The following is a 20,878-nucleotide window of genomic DNA, read 5'->3' on the forward strand; positions in this document are numbered from 1 at the left end:
AATCCGTGTATCTATCGTCCAATTGTTTTTCTTTATTAAACACGTAAACGGAAGAGCGTTTGAGAGGCCTTTTTGCTTTTTGCTTTTTACCTTACTATGGTCATTGGAGCGAGGGGCGGGGCGAAACTCACGGAAGTGATTTCAAAACAAAAGCGGTGATAATATTATAAACAAAGGGAAACAAGGTAAATTTAGCGATCACAACGAAAACGGCCAAGACACATATTGAGCCCAGAAAATGGATGTTATTAAGGGCTGTACATATAATAAGCCTCTGTCTAAAATGGACAACGTTGTTAGGAGATTTAAACTATAGGCTACAGCGATTCTGCACTGCGGTCAACTCCGCCGCCTCTCGAGTTTTTTCAAATCAGCTGAGTGATACAAATATGTTTTACCACAAGTTCTTAAGGAAACTGACACTGTTGGACTCGGTTCTAGTTTGACTTCTACTAGAAATAAAATGAAGTACTTTTGCTGTGTACTTTGTGAGTAATCCTCTGTCAGAGTCCCCTCCATACATAATGCATGTTTTTCTGCTATCTTTGATGAGTGATAAAAAATATAATGTTGCCATTAGTTGTTAATGAAATGGATACTGTTTGACTTTGTATTAGCCTACTACTTACAATACATTAAAGTACTTTGACTGTGTATTGTTTGAGGAATACTCTGTCAAAGTCCCCTGCTGAGAACAAAATCAAGCCACTTCTGCTAAGTTTGATGAGGGAATTCTTTTGTATTGCTATTAGTTCTTCGTGAGATTGATCCTGTTGGACTCAGTACTAGTGAAACTACCCCCATAAGTACTATGAAGTACTTACTGTGTACTTTTCCAACAATCCTCTGTCAATGTCCCCTCCTGAGAACAAGAATGCATGTTTCTCTGCTATTTTGAATAAGCGTTAAAATACCTTTCTTCATGAGACTGATATTGTCTTTTTATGCTCAAAAAACCGGATAGAGAACCCCAAAAACACCTCCTCTATACCCAACCAACATATTCTATTGGCTCTGGCATAAGACACACCTTCCCAAGTTTGTGTAAAAAAACAAACAAAACATGACTAGACATATTCTATGGCTATGACATAACCACCCTTTTGAGACCTCAATGTGTTTCTCCTTAAGTCAGGAGCCCCCCTCCCTGCTGTGAGAGGAGAGGAAAGAACCTGCCTACTCTCTTATCAGAGAGTAAGGCATAAATCATTATAGGTCTTACACTCAACTTAACAAACCACTTTGTTTTGTTTATGCTGTAAATATAGAAAAACCTAAAATATGAATCATTTTTATTGTGAGTTATACAAGAATATAATTGATTATATTTGATTATAATTGGTTCTTATCCATGCTCTCAGTTGTTCTTTGTTCATCTTGGTTACTGCTGTACACTGACTGAGGTAGTGGTCCTCATTATTACAGTACGGACAGTATGGCTTACTCTTGTTCCCTTTGAAGGAGTTACCTGGAACTTGAGAGTCTGGTTTCTTCCAAGTGTCCTTGGCACCATGGAGCACAGTGGTGTGGTGCTTGCCCTGCCGTCCCTCAGGTCTGGATGATGACTCCCACGATCCCTTCACTGAGACAATAAGTCAGGCCGGGAATTATAATAATAATAATAATAATAATTCCTTACATTTATTATATTCAATGACTCAAAGCGCTTTACATATACACACATTACACATATATCATACATCATACATCAATGGTCAGAAACTGTGGACAATACCCACAGGAGCAAGTTCAGGTGAAGTGTCTTGCCCAAGGACACACCGGCTTTACAGACGCAGCAGCAGCGGGTTTCACCCCAATGATCTGATGATCATTGCACAGCGCACTGCGCCACACCGGCGCCATTTGGTGTTGGTAATGGAGTCCGCCAGGGGGGGCTCCTCTCACCGAGCCTTTTTAATATCTATATGAATGATCTATCAGATGATTTAAGTGTCTGTAAAACAGGGTGTGTGATTGGTAATGTGATTGTAAACCATCTTATGTATGCCGATGATCTGGCAATTGTTTCTCCTAGCAGTGCTGGTTTTCAACAGTTGCTAAATGTTTGTTCCGATTACAGAGTCAAATTTGACGTTAAATACAATGCTAAGAAGAGCGCTGTAATGATCTGTAGAGCAACAGGGGATAAGAACCTTTGTTTTCCAACATGCTATCTGTCAGGACAGGTGCTGTCTGTTTGCTGTAACACGAAGTATCTGGGAGACATCATCACAGATGAAATGGCTGATGATGATGACATGTATAGACAGCGGCGTGTCTTATATATACAAGCCAACATGTTGGCTAGAACATTCTCTTGGTGTTCAGATAAGGTTAAGGTGAACCTCTTTAGAGCGTATTGCACTCCTCTCTATACTGCCCCCTTGTGGGTCAAGTATAAGAAGGCGAGCCTCCGGAAGCTCCAGGTTGCATATAATGACTGTTTGCGTATACTGCTTAGAAAACCAAGGTGGTGCAGTGCAAGTGAAATGTTCTGTAATGCACGAGTCAACACGTTCCATGCTCTTTTGAGAGGTCTGATGTACAAATTCATCTGTCGATTGAATGTTTCTCATAACTCTGTCATTATGCTGCTTTCAAATCCGTGTCTCAGTGCTGTACGATACCAGTCACCTCTGTGGAAACATTGGTATGGCTGCCTTTTTTTAGTTTGTATTTGAGTGTTGTATGTTTTGTAAATAATGGACCAAGAGTCTCTTTAAATAAAGATGATGATGATGATAAACACCGTCCATCTTCACGCCTCGAAGTCATCAAGGCGCTTTTACAAGTATACATTGGTATTATACATGTACTGTGGACCCACTGGAGCAAATCCGGGTGAAGTGTCTTGCCCAAGGACACAACGGCCTGAGCGGGAGCGGGTTTCGAACTGGAGTTCCCCAGCACTCCCCCTTGATCTGATGATCGGATGCACAGACCACTGCGCCACCCGTCCCAATAAATACCCAGCCAGACCACTACCAGTTTTCTTTTGTGCCATTTCTCTGGATTTATTTGTCAATATTTACAGCGTTGCTGCCCATAATGATAGCCCTAAACTTTAAATCTACAACCCCAGAATAAACATATGGACATGGGTTACTAATTAAAAAAAATGTGCAAATCTATTTAGGAACCTATCCATGTGAACATATTTTAAGTGGAGGTGGACCTCAAATCCTCTAGGGGGGTCCGGGGGTCCGGTGAGTCCATCACAGCAGCAATACGCTTCAGCGCTATCTGATGTGGTTGGCCAAACTTATCGTTCAGGTCAGCCATAGTGTCTGAGAAGGGCGTTGGAGAGTTGAGGGTAGCATCTGCTATTAACCTGGCTTCTTCTAGTTGCAGGTGATCCACCAACACCTGATACTTGAACAGCTCTGTTGCACTGGGTGGTAGGAGGTTCTCCAAGGAGATCTTGAGCCATGCAAACTCACTCAAACTCAACTTCCTATTATACACACATGCATTTCCAAACATTTGGATTACCTATGTTGCAAATGTATTATCTTTTCAATGTACACACGGCATCTAGTGCACGTCTGTCCGTCCTGGGAGAGGGATCCCTCCTCTGATGCTCTCCCTGAGGTTTCTCCCATTTTCCCCTTTAGACTGTGGGTTTTCTTTGGAAGTCTTTCCTTGTACGATGTGAGGATCTAAGGACAGAGGGTGTCGTATTGTCATACTGATATTCTGTACACACTGTGAAGACCACTGAGATAAATGTAACATTTGTGATATTGGGCTATATAAATAAACATTGATTGATTGACTTGGGTCTCGACTTGAGAAGTTGCGGATTGTTGGTCCATGGTAACCTGGCTCTGATATGAGGGCAGGTCTGGAGGGCAGTGGCTGTGTCCATGACCTATGTGGATGAGGCTGCGGTGGGGGAACTGGGTTACTGCTATGCTCACTCCTGTGACCACCATAAACTTGGTACTTGGGCTCATTTGGAGCCAAACTGGGTGGTCGCGGTGACGGCTGAGCAGACTGGTACCAGGGAGTTGAATAATCATCGTAGTTCTCCCTTGACCACGTAGCAGGAAGGGCACCATGTGCTGAGAGCTGTACATGTTGCTGACCCACAGACGGCTGAGTCACTGGAACTACTTCTTCCTTCGGTGGAAGCTCATCTGGTCTTCCGTTGGGGTGATGAGGCGTTATATAGTCGCCAGGCAGTAACTCTCCACTTACTGGGTCAGGCCATGGTGGTGGTGCAGGCCAATCATCCTCATCCTCACTATCGGGTTCACCTACAAACGGTGCCGGTGGCTGCATCACCGTTAACTCTGGCTTGTTGCTATGTAGTGATGGGGTCTGAAGGTTACGGACAGTATCCACCAACTGTCTCATGTCTGCTCGCAGTGCTTTGAGCTCATCTATATCTGATGACATACGTCGCTGTGTCTGCTGAAGTAGAAACCTTCTTGACGAATATTCTCTAGCTCTACTCTGTCACCCTCACGTGGAGGTCTGTAGTGCAGTGATGTAGGCAGGTGAGTAGAATATTCTCGAAACCGATCCCTCGGCTCTCTCTCTGGAAACAGCTGCTGGCTGCCAGCCCCATAGCTAAAGTCCATCTCCTGGAAATTAGCATCACGCCTGTTGAGGTGCCTTAGTGGGGGAGAGTCATTGGGGGAGGTGAGGGGGGTCATCCATACCCTCTAGATGAGAAGTCTCTTCTTCCTGTCGGTATCTCTGACTAATGTATCCTAGATGATCCACATCATAGTCTGCATATCGCGTTGGAAGGCGGGTTTGCCTTCTAGGGCGTGCACCATAGGCCTCATGCCCTGGTAATGGTTCCATCTCTGACGTAAACCTTGTGAATCCGGCTCGAAGGATCATCAATGTAGTGGAGAGTTAGAGATAACTCAGTGTTGGCACTAGTTTTGTGTCTATCACTAGGTTCACCCAGGTGTATCGGCCAGAACACCACTTAAGGCCAAAGGTCCAGAATAGATGAAATGAGGAGCTAAGATGAGGCTTGACTCCTTTACTTATTTAGGCAGACATACAGATATTTGTCTGTGTGTGGTTTTTCCCTCTGATGTGTGACGTCATCCAAACCACGTGGGTTAGCCCCTTCCCAATATGAAGGCACAACTTAACAGGTATCAACTCTGTATAATAAAATAATATATATATATACTGTATCAATAACTATAACTTTAGGGCCTACACTCGTCAAATATAGCAGGAATGAAGAGCAGCTGATTTGAAAAAACAAACTCGAGAGTCGGCGGAGTTGACCGCAGTGCAGAATCGCTATCTAGTTTAAATCTGCTAACAATGTTGTCCATTTTAGACAGAGGCTTATTATATTTACAGCCCTTAGTAACATCCATTTTCTGATGGCTCAATATGTGTCTAGGCCGTTTTCGTTGTGATTGCTAAATTCACCTTGTTTCCCTTTGTTTATAATATTATCACAGCTTTTGTTTTGAAATCACTTCCGTGAGTTTCGCCCCGCCCCTCGCTCCAATGCATTCCAACTATCTGTTCTTCGACACACGAAATTCTTTATTATTCCGCCGGGTTATTTTGTACCTATTCTTCTCCCACATTCCACATCGCAGAAACTCTGTTCAAACATAAAAACGTTCAGCTCGGTCGGGAATCGATTGCTATTACTTTTCTCATTCATAACTTTCATAATTCCAGAGATATATCCCATAATTAATCAAATGTAACCATCAAACCATCAAACCGTACCCTGTGTCCTTTTGTGTCCTTCTATAGTCCATTTCCTGTTGTTTGTCTTGTCTTACCCCGGCTGATACTTCACTAAATCCACTGTTTTAATTGTTCCCTATATTGCCCCTATATTCCCTGTAAGGTGTCCTTGGGTGTTATGAAAGGCGCACCCCAAAATAAATGTATTATTATTATTATTATTAAATTTGTAACATGGAAGTCAATGGAGAAACTCTTCAGACTTCAACCATCTTCATGCAACTTCAACTGCTAATTGCTCCTTCATACTTTCACTCAGATTAATACTTTTAGAGATATTAAACATTGTTCAGACCTTGGTAAAGAGGCCTTTTTCAGATTTCATTAGTGTGTATTGTGCAGCTCGTTAAGGCTAGAGTACGTGATGTCACAGAGTGGAGGACAGCTTGAAATTCGCCTTCATATATTTTTGTAAACATGCCATAATTCCCAAACCCTACACTCCTGAGACATAATTTCTCATGAGAAACATAGGAAAACATCTCGTAGCTTGAAAAATAAAAAATAAATGCCTCTTGAGGGCATGAAGTGACAAAAACGTTCATCATGTCTCCATTAAAGCCCATTGTAAGTTCAGCCTCATCTTTCCCCATCACAGCAGCCGCCCGCACACCTTTAGTTAATCTGCCAAAAAGGCCACATTATTAACCCGAAAGTACACAAAAAGCACACTTCAGATGCTCAGAGTTCTTGAGATGCTTCACGCGTTGAAATGTCACCGATATCTGTTACGGTTCTTCAACAAAACGTTCACATGTAAGAGGTTTATCTCTCATTCAGAACAATGCAAATGCTCTCCTCTCACTGATTACTGCACATCACCATGGAAACCTTTGATCTATGGACACGTCGTTAGCTCAAATATAAACACCTGTGTCATGGAACACGATGATGTCATAACTCCAACTGACATGCTCAGAGCAGCAGACTTCAGATAATGGTTAATGGTCCAGCCTTCAACGTATCTATGTGCCATTAGTGAGTCATCATCAAATGCCGTTGCCATGGCGACAGATCATTCACCATCAAGTTAGTTCAAAAGTTTGCAGTTCAAATATTCTGCTGCTTTTCCAAGCTTTATTCTTTCATCACACATTCAAGCCCCCAGTGTTCATAATCTAAATTCTTCACTTTCTTCTTACACATTACATTTCAGCATAGCAATTCAGCGTCAGCTTTTCAGCATAAAGCATTCCCACTAGCAATTTCTTCAGGAATTGCATTCTCTAGTTTATACTGTGTTTGGATACAGTCTATATCTATAGGCTTGTTTGAGATGAGCGACACCGACGCAGAGCAGCGCAATTGCGATCGCGGTCTTGCTAGTGCGTTGCATGATGGTTAGTAATTTTGTCCGACTTGCTCTGGAGGCTCGACTACATGAGATGGTGAAATCTCGCGGGACAAAGACGCCGGCCCCATTCACATTTTTCATCATTGTTCCACAATGTTTATCGTCATGAAATTAATATCTATATATGTTATACTATACTTGCACTGCTTACCGTTTTCATACTTTATATATCTTAGCATATGCATACACACTGTTCATACTGCTCACAGGCTGCTGTGTATATCTAGTGTATTCATACCCAGGGGCGGACTGGGACTACAAATCAGCCCGGGACTCTCGACCGGCCCACTTCGGTACCGCCGGCCCACACGGTGCCGCAAGTAAATACCGCTAGTAAATTGTCGACGGGGGGGGGGGGGGGTGTGCTAGTGACTTACCGCAGAGGTAGACATTAAGGGTAAAATTGAATTGTATTATCACTGGCCCCACCATTGTAACCACTGGCCCGGAGCATTCGTCCAAAAACAAATCGACTAATAATGAAGAAAATTAACACATTTGTTGCAATAGTAATGTATGCACTAACTACATTACTACTTGTACTACAACATTTGAATCATCAGTTCTTCCTCATTTTCCTCAATTGTTCATATTTGGTTTATTAAAATAATGATATTGTGGTCATTGTTAAAAAATGTCTGCAATTATTATGAGATTATTATTTGTATAATGCACTTTCTGCCTTCCTGTCATTAGGAATTAGACATGTAATGGCTATAGATTAGATCCTTCATTATCCTAAACTGCTGGGACATTTAGCCAATACCTTTATATTGTCTACTCTTTACTTACTTGTCAGCATAGGTCGGCATTGATGTACAGAGCCGACAGAAGACCTTGTTTATATTGGCATCATATTGAGATGTGCAGCCAGTGACGCGTCCTAAAACCAGGAAGTAAGCTGCTGGTTCCCTCGACAAGGGCTTTGGAAAATAGCTGGAAATAAGGTATGTGGAAAACAAACCTGTTTGATAAATGCACGTTTTGTTCAGCCGGATAATCTCCACATGTCTACCCTACTTTTATAATTTTCGAATCATAAATCTAATCGATAGATTATAAAAGGGTTTTAGGACGCGTCACTGCACCACTAGAAGCCAACTCCATCGATCAAGCTGGCTGAAACTTTCTCTCCCTCTTCTTCTCATGATCCCTGTCACTCTCCTTTAACTCCTCAGGTGACTTTCTTTTATTTGAAGATTGTTTTTTGCCCGGCGCTTGGCCGGTTACCGCTGGTATTAAAAACATTTTGGCGAAATAGAGAGGCGAAGTCACGCCCATCTACTTCCGGCCCATGGGACCCCGGAAGCGAAAAATTAACATTGAATTCAATGGAGAGAGAAAACGTATCTTTTGATCCCGTTTGAATTGTGCCACGAACTACACATATGATGTTTGACAATCTTAAACAATAAGTTCCATGTCAAAAAAGTCACATTTTGTCGTAAAACTGTTGAAATATAAGACTATGAAAAATACGCGACTACAAAGACTACAAATCCCAAATCCCATTCTGGCTCGCGTAAGTGATGTCACAGGCGATAATGCTCCAAGTGGTGAAGGAGCGCGCTGCCGCTCACGGGAGCCTGCTCGCGCTGCACTCCGCAGCAAACAGCTGTTTGCTTTTCACCCAACAACGACAACCGACTCACGGAACGCTATGTTGTAGCGTTGATATACGAAACAATTTAACTAAATTGCTAGTCAAAATACCAATACCACAGGAAAACATTTTTAAAGCAATATTTTTAGTGGCTCGAGCGGGCAAGTGGAAAGTACGTTATGCTGGCCCGGGGTGTCTAAATAGTGCTTCCGGGCCAGCGGGCCATTTAATATCGAGCCCTGCCGGTTACTGACCGGCCCACATCGTCCGACCGGCCCACTTCAGTACCGGGCCCGGCCCATCGGGATTCGTCCCGATGGCCAGTCCGCCCCTGCTCATACCCCTCACTGTTTATTCATCATTTAATTCATTCTATATTTTATTCTGTAGATTGTGTACATTACTTTTCACTTTACTGCTTTTTGCACTCCTGGTTGGAAGCTAAACTGCATTTTGTTGTCTGTGCAATAACAATAAAGTTGAATCTAATCTTGAGCAGGAACAAATGTATTTACTTAGTTCACCTGACATTAACTGTAGGTGCCATAACGCTACTTAGCTCAAGTTCATTATTTGTATTATTATTATTCGTTTACGTCACCTTTATTTGTTTGTTGAGCACTTCCGGTAATTGGCACATGGGTGTGGTTTGGTTATATAAGTCACCTGTTTGATGTGGAATGCACAAGACAGAGGGTGAGCTTGTGCTGTAATTTTTTCTGTTGACCATTGCTGTCGTTCTTGAAGTAGGAGAAGATATTCTTTAATCCAACTTTTCCAGAATAAGTCTGACATATACTGAACATGTCTCCACCTGCGGCGAGCGTAAATGTCTTCCTTTTGAAACTGTCCTGGTGGCAGGGATGGTGTTGTCTTAAGGAGCAAAAGATGATTCGGTGTCAGTGCTTCTAGGTCGTTTAGATCTGTAGAAGCTTTGGTGATTGGACAGCTATTGAGAATAGCTTCTGCTTCACATAAGACTGTGTTAAGTCCCTCTTCGTCAAGACTTTGTACATTCAGAGTGGAGTTGAGAACCTTTCGTACTGATCTGATTAATCTTTCCCAAACACCTCCATGATGTGAGCCAGCTGGGGGATGGAAGATCCAATTAATTCCTTTCTGGAGAAGTGTATTGTGGATCTGACCTTGATTCCAACTTTCAATCGCCTCATTCAACTCGCGTTCGGATCCTAAAAAATTAGTGCCATTTTCAGATCTGAGTTCTTTGACTTGACCACGTCTAGCTATAAAGCGCCGTAGCGCATTGATGAACAAATCAGTGTCAAGAGATGATGCCATTTCAAGGTGAATTGCTCTTATTGCTAAGCATGTGAAAATGACGCCATAACGTTTCACAATGCTCCTTCCACGCTTCACTCCAAAGGGTCCGAAATAATCAACTCCAACATGTGAATGGAGGTTCATCAGGAGAGACTCTATCCAGGGGCAAATCCTCCATCTGTTGTTGTCCAGGAGTAGCATTTATACGCCTACAGTCTTAGCCTTGTCATTTGTATTAGCCTTAACATGAAGTAACATGAAGTAACCCAAAATGTTAAACAGTAAGAGTAGTAGTCATATTTGAAGCCCTTTGAAGAGTACTGTCACACCGGTGTGATCATTCTATAATACACCATTTAAGCCCGGGGGAGAAATGCTAACGCTAACGCCACATTAGCATCGGCGATTTTTTTCTACTTCATGCTATCTGCACAAATGGTAGATATTAAACATTGAAAATATCAGGCAGTTCAGAGATAATCAAAGGAAGGCAGGCAGGCAGGCAACTTTGCATGACATTCTTCTGGACGTGTTGATAGTGAGGATAGTCAATCATTTTAAGACAGCATAGTGACGGCCATCTTGGTGACGTGTGCGAGTCTGCGACATGGGTCTGCGAGACCAGAGATGTAGTTCATTGAGTGTTTTACACACAGAAATGTGTTACTTCACAGTTTTAAGACACATTTAAAAAAAATTGACTTGCAAAATTATATTATAAATTGACAAACATCATATGTGTAATTCGTGGCACAATTCAAACGGGATCGAAAGATAATCTTTCTCTCTCCATTGACTTCAATACATAATTTTTCCGAAATAAGGTCCCGTGGAGCTACCCCGGAAGGGGAGGGACTCGTTGATCACGTGGTCCCACAGGAAGGGTACTTGTATGTGCCAATAGGCGGTGAGCTGCTGATCCTGACGTTAGTCATTGGCTTGTTCAAAGAAAGGCGATTTGAGCGCTAACGGCTTGAACTGCATATTCCATTTGTGTTGCTTTAGGAACGGACGTTTTCGGTAAGTGGTTTTTTACACTTTTTACATGTTTAGGATCAACGTTTCCTCCGTAATTGCACAAATATCTGAACGTTTACTAATTCAACCGTAGTTAATAATGTGTTAATGTATTAATTAGAGTCAGCTGATAGTTTAATACGCGTTAGAAGTTATGTTTAACTTGAGATCGCCGGTTTTCCCTCGGCCAAGCTCGCTTAACATAACATTCCATCTCAAAAAAGGAAAACATGACTCCTAAAATGATACTCGGTAATTGTATGTCAACTTAAATAATAACGGCAAAGTACAGCTAAACTGACTTTGCTTTCCAAGTGGTGTTACTGTTTGTTCCATTAAAAATACAAGCTACGCCATACATTGTAACGTTAAGCTATCCGCTAGTTCAAAACAAGCTAATCGACATTGGTTAGAGTTAGAGACTCTTGTGCATTGGGACACTTTTATCAAAGAGTGTTCATGTTAACTGTTTTCTTCTTTAGGGGAGTTGTCGAATAACACATATTGACACTATGGCGGACAGCGACTCCGGTGATCGCTACGAGTTTGACGCCCCATCACACGTAGTGGACATGCTAATGTTAGCAGAGCAGAAGGCTGAGGGCGAGGACAAGTGGTTTGGTAAGTTTCATATCTCTGTATCTGTCTGCTATTGATCCAACTGTGAACTGTAGTAATCAGAATCAGGTTTATTGCCAAGTAGGTTTACACTTGCAAGGAATTCGCTTTGGTTTGTTATCGGGCATACAAAACACAGTAAGGGCAATGTTGTTGTAAAAAAAAAAAGAGTTGAAAAATCAGTGCAAAACCAATTAATATCTCTTTTTTTATATATACAATGTGGTCTAACAGCAATATGCACAGGATGTATTTGCAATATCTGTAATTCCTCCATAACATTTGAGGAGGTGATTGCCTCTTTAGGACATCAGTAAATTAGCCGGTTCTTTCTTTTGCCACCACACAAGTGAGGGAGGTTGATGACACCACAGATATTTTCCTTAAACATGTGGCCGAAGTGAAAAGCAGGTTCTTTCTCTGGTTAGATAATAATTTCAGACATAACAGCACATCACCACAACTTCTCCCTGAGTGCAAGTTCAGTTCCACCCCACTGTGAGGTTTGATCCACTTCACCACGTCTGTCTGAAAGCCCTATTACAAGCAGGAAATGACTAGCAATTAGAGGTATTTGTGATGAGTTTTAACATTTAAATAAGCCCATACTACAGTACAGATTGGGTTAACTGTTCTATGTTTAAATTAACCATCAAGTATCTGTAAACGGAGACCCCCTCTTGATCTTTGACCGTCTCTTTTGTGCAGAACAACAGACCGGTGGGCCAGGTGGCCGCCTTGTTACTCCTCTGAGGACTGACAACTCCTTCAGGAGCATCCGTGACCTGGACCTGCCCCGAGCCATCGTAGCCCCGCAGATCAAGGTGGACGACATCCCAGGTTCGTTTTTATTTGTCAATTTGCATTCACAACAGTTACAATGGCTTCCAATGGCTGCTCAGTCATAGCAATCAATGAGTCGATAAATAAGGAGAACATATTCTGCTCATTTTCAGGGTTATTTTTGTATTTAGTGTCTCTACTGTGACATGCTTTAATGTTCAGAAAGGGAAAACTCCAAAAGGCATAATAGGGTAACCTTTCACACTTGTGTGTAAATAGCCTGTAGATGTATGTTATCCAGTGAACACTTCCATAAGTTCTCCTTTTTTAATATTTCAGCTCCTATTCCATCCCCACCCCCATCTCCACCTGCTAACCTGGTCACCTCCTGGGCTGCTGGGTCTCCAGCTCGCACTGGTGCGCGCTCAAAGAGGACCTCTAATCCCCCACCACCTCGCAGGTAAAGTCACGGTTATGGTCTCTATTTTTGCTACAATAAGGCTGCAACCCAGTATTTCATTAATTTAAAGCAAATAACATGTGGTACTGATTAATATAACCCTACTCATACAGCAGGGGTGTGTGTTGTATCGTTTGTTCTGGGGCTGCATGATTTGGGGGGGGGAAACAAATTGGAAAGGTTTTGCGGCACCCTTCTCATTACTATTGAAACTAGTATTAACACGATTAGATTTATTTGAATGTTTCAACCTGCAGGATGTCTGTGGCATCTTAGTTTGAAGCTTTCGCAGGAACTTTAGAAGTGCAGCAGGAAATATTAGGACTATATGCAGGGTCCTGTAAAAAAAAGTTTCTATTGAGTTGCATTGTGGGAAACGCAGTGTTTTTGTTTTCTAGACACTGGCCTTTTACTTGAGATTAATTGTGTGATTGAATACATTTCTAATTGATTTATTCATTTTAGGGTTTTAAAGCGTAAAGTGGCATCCAGTGGTCCCGCTCCACCCGTAAAGAAGCACAAAAAGTAAGTGACATCTGACCTTTTTTTATTTCTATCCCTTTACCCCACAGCTGACTGATGTTCCAGTATTAACAAACACAATGTTCCCCATTAGAGACCCAGTCAACGTCGTTCCCTTGTTAAACTTTTCTCCTTCACGTTTTCTTCTTCAATTATTTGTTGTAGAACTCCTGAACCCCAAAAGTCCAGCAGTGTGCTCCGCCGCAGTAAATGCCCGCAGAACAGCAGGACGGCGCCTAAGAGCCAGGCAGCAGCTTCCGCTACTTCAAGCACAGAGTAGGTCTTCTATCGGGGAAAGCCTCCTTCTGCTGTTTCTGTCTTGTGATTGCATTATTCAAGGATGAGTTATAGCCTCCGGCTTCTCGCCAAATTGTCATCAAAGGTAACGTTCCTACACATTGTTATATTCCATGTCGTTAAGCCAAAGCGTGTAGCGCTTTGAATGGGAAAGTTCCACTTTATATGAGGCTGAGATGGAAAGCAGGTTAAAGCTGCATTTTTGCTGATGACTGACGTGTTCCCAGCAGGCCATCTAGCTCTGAAGACCAAGAGATGGAGCGCATCAGGACCCTGCAGAATGAAGTGGCTCTGCATCGGAAGCAGAACGAGGCCAGCTACAAAGCGGCTCTGGCTGGCAGTGAGTAGATTTACCAGACTAAACAAATGCTAATGTACTTGCTAACTGTTTGGTACCATTTATATGGATCCAGGCCTCAACGCTAACTTCTAAAAGTGGTTGAATGGACTAAAAATACGGTTGCCATTTTTAGTCACCTTATATTTTAAATAATGCTGTCAAAATTATCACGTTAATAGTGATCGTCTTCTCAATAGAACATCTTTGATAACGTCTTCTGGCCAATCAGAATCAAGATAACGGGGTCGTGTTGTTGCAGGAAGTCCCGACGGAGAATACTTTTGCTGTAGTACAGGGGTGCACATAACTGGTACGCAGCTTATGTGCGTAATCTGAAATGCGTACCGTCACTTGTGTCACAAAGCGCATTTGCGTACTGACGTACTTGTGCAGCTTTTCCAGAAGGCGGTTAGATCACCGGACGACAGAGTCAGTCTCCGTGTGCACAGACAGGGCTGCTGTTAACGTCGGTCTGCACAACGGAATCGTGCCAAAACTACGCCAACCGGCTGCGGAGAACTGCGCTAAAACAGCTGATCACAACGTTCACACTCATGCCCCTTTCACACCAACGCGTTTTCAGCTCCGGCTCGGAGCTGGAGCCTGAAAAGTAGCGGTTTTTCCTGTTCACACCGCAGAGGCGCCGCCTCTTAGCTCCGGAATCCGGTTCACTTCCAGCTCCAAAAAATTGTCGGTCTAGAGGCAAGAGCTTCGGAGCTAAGAGGCGGCGGCGCTTACGTCGGGGCAGGGGCATGTGATGTTTGTAAAGTTCCAAGTAAAGTCGTCCCTTGTAAAGTCGTCCGATTCCTTCCATTTCGTTTCGTAAGAGGATAACCAAAGCGAACAGCGCTTCAATACAATCGGCCATTGTTGTTGTTGTCGATGTGAGTGATTTCCGCGCGGTTTGGATTTTATGAAGCAGACACGTAAGCGGTGACGTCATGACGCGGCAGCTCTGGGCGGTGTGAACAGCGCGGGAGCAGAAAAGGGAAACCGGAGGTGAACCAGCTAGAAAGGGAAAGCGCTGTGGTCACGAAGTACTCCACTAGCCCCTCCAACATAGATCCATTGGCCCTTCAGCAATGGATTGGCCAGACTAATACATTTCTAATGTTAAATAAATGAAAACATTCACAGTTAAGAATTAGATATTAATTTGTAATGCTGTAACATATTTATTAATATGTCTAACTATATTTAAAATGTTTTACCTTTTTATAGAAGTGATTATATTGTATGCCAATATTTTCCTATGGTAAAGTTTCGTTTAGCACTTTTATTTTGGTCGTAATAAGATCGGGACTCTTATTTTGAAGGAACTTTTACCGGACGTGAAAGGACAACGAGCAGAATGTACTTATATATTTCGCCTCCCAAGACTTTACACATTTCCTCTTTGTTTTTCGTTCGGGTTCACCTTGCGCTTTATCAGTGGAATCTCGTTGAACATTTGTTTGAGATGTTGACGGGTTGGCCGAACTTTTTACCCCACGGTCAAACAACTTAATTTGCTTCGCCATTTAAAACAAAAACACACGGCGCACACGAGTAAACGTGCATCGCTTTCTGGCGCCGTAATCACACCAATGCACGTGCAACTTAAGTATCAGGTTCCGACTGGTCACAACAATAATTAAATATCACTCTTAATACAACAAATAATTAACATTTATCTGTTTTGGGGTGCACGTTTATCTGTTTGCTGTGCTTATGTCTTCATGTTAAAAAGTGGTTGCCACTGATGGCAACCAAAGGCCAAGAAGGGGTTGACATTTTTTATGAATGGTTGCCAATGGCAACCGTTACTGTCGAGCCCTGGGATCTGAAAGTTGTAAAAGGAAATCTGGGACTCTTTTTGATTTCAGAACCACCACCAAAGAAGATGGTCCTGTCGGCGACGGTGCCCCAAGAGTTCCACTTCAACACAAACTCTCGTCACAAGGAGAGCACTTCATCCTGCGGCGCACAGAAGGAAGTGGACTTTATCAGCCAGCTGCGCAAACCCTCCTCCCCTGTGAGTACTTCCTGTGTTCTGAAACCTTTAAGTGTTAGTGGCGCCTGAGGGGCTGCTTATGGTTGACTTCAGACGGGTTGAATGTCTGGGGACCCTCTGTACAAACAGCTGCTTTAGGCTCTCAAACACGTTGATCGCAAGCTACCGGTGGCTCGCAAGCCCTCAATAGGCGCTTTCACACCGCAGTACTTTTCCCACAAAGGTTCATCAGAAATAGGAACCTTTTCCTCCCCTGAAAGTACCTGCTCTCCAGCAGGGTCTGAGAAGGGGTGGGAAGGTTCTCATGAACTAACTTCTAGTTCCGGATTTCTTTTGTAACGCACATTTCCCGAACTATACTGGGAAAAGTACTCCGTGTGAAAGCGCCTAATGTTAAAACGTGCTAAACATATACACTGCAAGAACAAAGAAAGAGGAGTAAAAGTCGCTCGGGACTTGTTTTATTTTTTGAAAGTAGCTCTCATCCTAAAAGAGGTTGGAGGCCCCTGCTCTAAAGGGTGTTCAATAGAATTAGTTGATTAATGATGTTAATTATTGACTTGCTCGTAAAGCGTGCTGCTGCAGTACTTTCACTCAAACTGCTGCTTTAGTGAACTATTGCTGGATAGAAACACATTTCTAAAAACCTTCACTCCGTTTAAAAACAAGCAAAAGCATCCTGATGTCGTTGCGTGGCCAAACGCATCGAAGGTCACGCCAGATGAATAACGCCCTTCTTCCCCTTTTATTTCTCCAGACAAAGGCTCTGAAGTGCAGCACCGTGCCCAAACCCTTCAACCTGTCAACGGGCAAGAAGAAGGAGGCAGAGGGGCCGGGGGCCTACGTGCCCATGGCGCAGCAGATCCAGCAGTTCCAGAATCGGACCCCCGATCGCTACCACCTGCGCAGTCGCAAGAGTATAAACAAAGGTGTGTTTGGAGCCAGGTTGGTTGTAACGGTGTGTGTCCTGTGCAGAGGGGGTGGAAGGGCCACTTACTGACATCCCGTGTTCTTCAGGACCCTCGGGGGTGAAGGGGGATAAGCTGAAACTCACCCAGTCACACACGCCTCACTTGATGACCCGCCGGAGGAACCGCCCCACCGTCACCAAGAGCAGCGCGGAGCTGGAGGAGGAGGAGCTGGAGAAGCAGCAGAAGTGAGAGTCCTCTCCTCTCGCCCATCGTCCCGTCAGACTCCTCAATACGTCCAGGGTTATTCAACTGTCTCTTTGATCAGGTTTAAAATCATCGCCTTGGAGCTGAACCGGAAGATCCTGGAGAGCGCAGAGTGTCTGAAGAGACCCCCGGTGAAGGAGTCCACAGTGCCTGAAGGCTTCCAGCTGCAGATTGACAAGAGGCTGCATGAGAGGCAGACCAAGAGGCCCCAGGAGGCCGAGGAGAAGCACCCCAGCTTCAGAGCCCAGCCGCTGCCCAGAAAGATCCTGGAGGGAGTCGTGGTGAGTCCCAGTCCTTTCGCTTTGAGCTCGTCTCCATGAGCGTGTCACACCAACACTTTCTCTTGTCTGATGACAGGGTCTGCCGGACAAGAAGGTCCTGCAACCGACGGTGCCCGAGTCTCCAGCCTTCACCCTGAAGAAGAGGGTCCGTGTGGAGAAGGTGGAGGAGGTGAGGGCACATCTGTCTTCCCATCAACTGCAACTTTGGTCCTACATAGTATACCGTATACATAATCAGCCACATCTGTTTTTAAGCCAGCTTTATTCTGACTTGTTATCACTTCTTTTTGGAAATGTATGGTTAATATACATAATTTACACAAAAAGAAACCTCATTTCGGAGTTAAAGAAGGCCAACACTTTAAAGGTCCCATGTCACGGCCATTTCTACTGATCATAATTCCATCGTTGAGGTCTACTAGAATAGATTCACATTGTTCAATGTGCCAAACTCACATTGCTTTCTCACAGCATCTCTGTGTATTCACTCTGTCCTACACGCCTTGTTGGAGCTCCTGCCCCCCCTCCCTGTGAGCCCTGTGGCCGTCTGCGAGACACAGCGAAACCCAGCCCGAGCGCACACACACACACACACACACACACACACACACACACACACACACACACACACACACACACACACACACACACACCCGCAGCCTGGCTGGGGGACTCCCAGCCTCGCCTTGTCCCGCCGCCTCAGGGAGGAGAAACCGGCGGAGCTGCAGCTGAGAAAAGATTGTGTGTGAGAGGAAGCATGACATGGGACCTTTAAATTATTTTACAAACAAAAAGACCGCAGATGCAAAGTGAAAGTGATCATAATTATTTTTTCTTTATTCAAATGTAGTATAGAACAAACCTTTTATCCAGAAATAAAAACCTTTGGAAACAGGAAGTTTACACCAAGACTTCTCTTTCAACGTAACCAAACGTGTCTCTTTCTGCCAGGCAAGGCAGCCCTCGTCCATCAAGGCCCCCGCAGTGCCTCACTTTGGGCTCCCCTTCCAGCCCCAGCTGCAGGAGAACCACCACGTGGAGGTGTGTCCGTTCTCCTTCGAAGAGCGGGACCGAGAGAGGAGGTCCCTGAAGGAGAGAAAGCTGGAGGAGAAGCGCAATGAAGAGGTGGGGCTCTGCTACCACATCCTGTGTCCTCTGACCCCCAGAATGAAGACTCGACAGTTAAACCTCTTCCTCCTGTCTCCTTGAACCTTCCCAGGTGCCTCACTTCAAGGCCCAGCCGCTGCCAGCCTTTAACGCCGTGCTCCTCCCCGAGAAGAAGAGGCTGGAGCCCACCAAGCCCGAGCCCTTCAAGCTGCTGCTGGACGAGCGGGGGGCCGTGAAGAGCAGTCGCACCGAGCAGATGGTACCATCACTTCCACATTTTCATCCTCACTCATGGCCATCTTTTACTTGAATTTAAGATTTACAACTCTTTTGTTTCTTTCTTTTGTTCTTCCTGTAGGCCAAAGAGGAGCAAAAGCGTGAGGAGGCTACAGTATTCAAAGCCAGGCCCAACACTGTCACTCATAAAGAGCCTTTCCAGCCTAAAAAAGGCCCGCGGGCTCCAGTGGGTAAGTGGAAACAGCCCTGCACTCAGGATGTAGGCATCCTGCCATTGGCTGCATATCTCCTCTGGAAGCAGGATGATGTGGAGCCAGTCGCTCACGAAATGTGACACTGAACTGAATGTAAACGGGTTCTGCACTCGCATGATGCTCAACAAAAGGTCTCTTGCGCTGGTGTTGCCATTGTGTTCCTAAACGGAGAGCGGTGCTGCCAGGCAAGGCTCAAGATTGTCAGATTTCTGCATGTAGGGGCGCAAGCTAGAATAAAACTGCACTGATTTCACCGCAAGGCTCTGCGTAGAATGCGACCACACATTATATAACGGAACGTTCCAGAACATTAGCTACGCTGTAGATTGGCATATTATTTATTATTCACCATACTTCCAATGACCACCTGTTATGAACCCCAGTGTACACCAATGTAATGTTGTATCGGGTATAATCAATATATACTCGAGTTGTCATATCAGACTATCATCAGATAGACCTGTAAAAAAGGTACCCCATAATATATGGCCTGGTACCCCATAATATATGGCCTGGTACCCCCATAATATATGGCCTGGTACCCCCATAATATATGGCCTGGTACCCCCATAATATATGGCCTGGTACCCCCATAATATATGGCCTGGTACCCCCTCTAATAATAACATTGCCTTCAAAAAAAATCTGGATACTTTGAAGGTCTTTTTATTTCATAATTGTGTTTTGGTAACCGTCATTGTGACACGTGATGATGAATATGGAGAACAAAACCAATATTGAAAAGCTAAGAATCTCCACTTTACAACGGTGTCTACGAGTCCAAATGTTGTTTGGGGGGTAGGTGTGACTGAGTTTGATAAAGCAGGTCACATATAACCCTCCTTGGGAGTGCTCTGAAGTGTGAAGCGGTTCTCATCATGTCACTCATGATTCTTCTTCCAGTCGTGGAGGCCTTTGCGCTGTCGACCGAGAGGCGGGCCCTCGAGCGCCAGGAGTTTGAGCGTCTGGCCAATGACAAGGAGACACTCAGGATGCTGATGGAGGAGCAGCAGAGACAAGAGGTGGAGCAGAGGGAGAAGGACGACGTCACCAAGATGCGGAGTGACCAGGTCCCTGCACAATGATTATACGATTTGTTTGTTCTGATATTTTCAACATAATTCACGCAGTCTTTTTTTGCACATCTCCAACATGTCTTTTCCACAATATGTACAACATACTACGTCTTTTTTGCGCATACTCCTTGCATATTATACTACGTCGCTTTTTGACCTGCTATATCAACAGTTATTTTCCTGATTCCCATGTGGGACTCAAGCCTGGTGTTCTCTTCCTGCAGGTCCACGCTGCTCAGCCCATCAGACACTACAAACCTGTGGCCGTGAAGAAGAGTGAAGTCCCACTCACCATCCCCCACTCCCCAAACTTCTCTGACCGCTTCCGCCTGTGATCAGGACTCGCTCTTTATTTAACCACTTCAGACATTGTTGAACGTTTCCCATTAGTGTGGAACGCTGGATGTGTCTGAGGTGCCAGGAGCTGCTTTTACTGTCTTATCTGTTTAGCTTTAGCCACCTGCTGTACATTAACACTTTCTATCAGTGCTTTCATGTCTTGCCCACACTGTCATTCCAATCAGCATATTCTATCCTTTTGCTTCTTTTATATACTGCTTTTAATCAATAAAGTTTATGAAAAGTAGCCAGTGGTTATTTGGAATTCTAACATCTTCAGTGTTTCACTTGGAAATCCAGACTTTGCAATGGTTACAATGTTTATTGAGTTTATTTGATAAAAGGTTCAGTTTGTTCGTGGTGATTCAGCCAGGAGAATATGCAAGGACACAGAAAAGG

General features: G+C 44.0%; 1 protein-coding gene across 2 annotated transcripts; it reads left to right on the top strand.

The window, feature by feature from the left end:
- Nucleotides 1–10,877: 10,877 nt before the first annotated feature.
- On the top strand, nt 10,878–20,755 carry tpx2 (TPX2 microtubule nucleation factor). 2 transcript variants are annotated; one of them, XM_034086244.2, is made up of 17 exons: nt 10,878–11,000; nt 11,480–11,618; nt 12,324–12,455; nt 12,738–12,858; nt 13,324–13,383; nt 13,546–13,656; nt 13,905–14,017; nt 15,883–16,031; nt 16,768–16,939; nt 17,028–17,166; nt 17,247–17,466; nt 17,543–17,635; nt 18,418–18,591; nt 18,686–18,832; nt 18,932–19,040; nt 19,968–20,134; nt 20,365–20,755. In XM_034086244.2, the coding sequence occupies exons 2-17, from the start codon at nt 11,510–11,512 to the stop codon at nt 20,473–20,475; spliced, it is 2,127 nt and encodes a 708-aa protein (XP_033942135.1). In that variant the 5' UTR covers nt 10,878–11,000; nt 11,480–11,509; the 3' UTR covers nt 20,476–20,755. The 2 variants fall into 2 exon arrangements, with proteins under 2 accessions (XP_033942135.1, XP_033942136.1); XM_034086245.2 differs by having other exon boundaries at nt 10,880–11,000; nt 13,908–14,017; nt 20,365–20,753.
- Nucleotides 20,756–20,878: the final 123 nt, after the last annotated feature.

This window comes from Pseudochaenichthys georgianus, chromosome 7 (assembly GCF_902827115.2).
Source record: "Pseudochaenichthys georgianus chromosome 7, fPseGeo1.2, whole genome shotgun sequence".
Lineage (NCBI taxonomy): Eukaryota > Metazoa > Chordata > Actinopteri > Perciformes > Channichthyidae > Pseudochaenichthys > Pseudochaenichthys georgianus.

Bases quoted from the DNA above. Each gene is read 5' to 3' on its own strand.
- tpx2 (XM_034086244.2), top strand. From the start codon at position 11,510: ATGGCGGACAGCGACTCCGGTGATCGCTACGAGTTTGACGCCCCATCA. The intron at 13,384-13,545 runs GTAAGTGACATC...TATTTGTTGTAG, and splicing joins CCCGTAAAGAAGCACAAAAA to AACTCCTGAACCCCAAAAGT. The intron at 13,657-13,904 runs GTAGGTCTTCTA...ACGTGTTCCCAG, and splicing joins TCCGCTACTTCAAGCACAGA to CAGGCCATCTAGCTCTGAAG.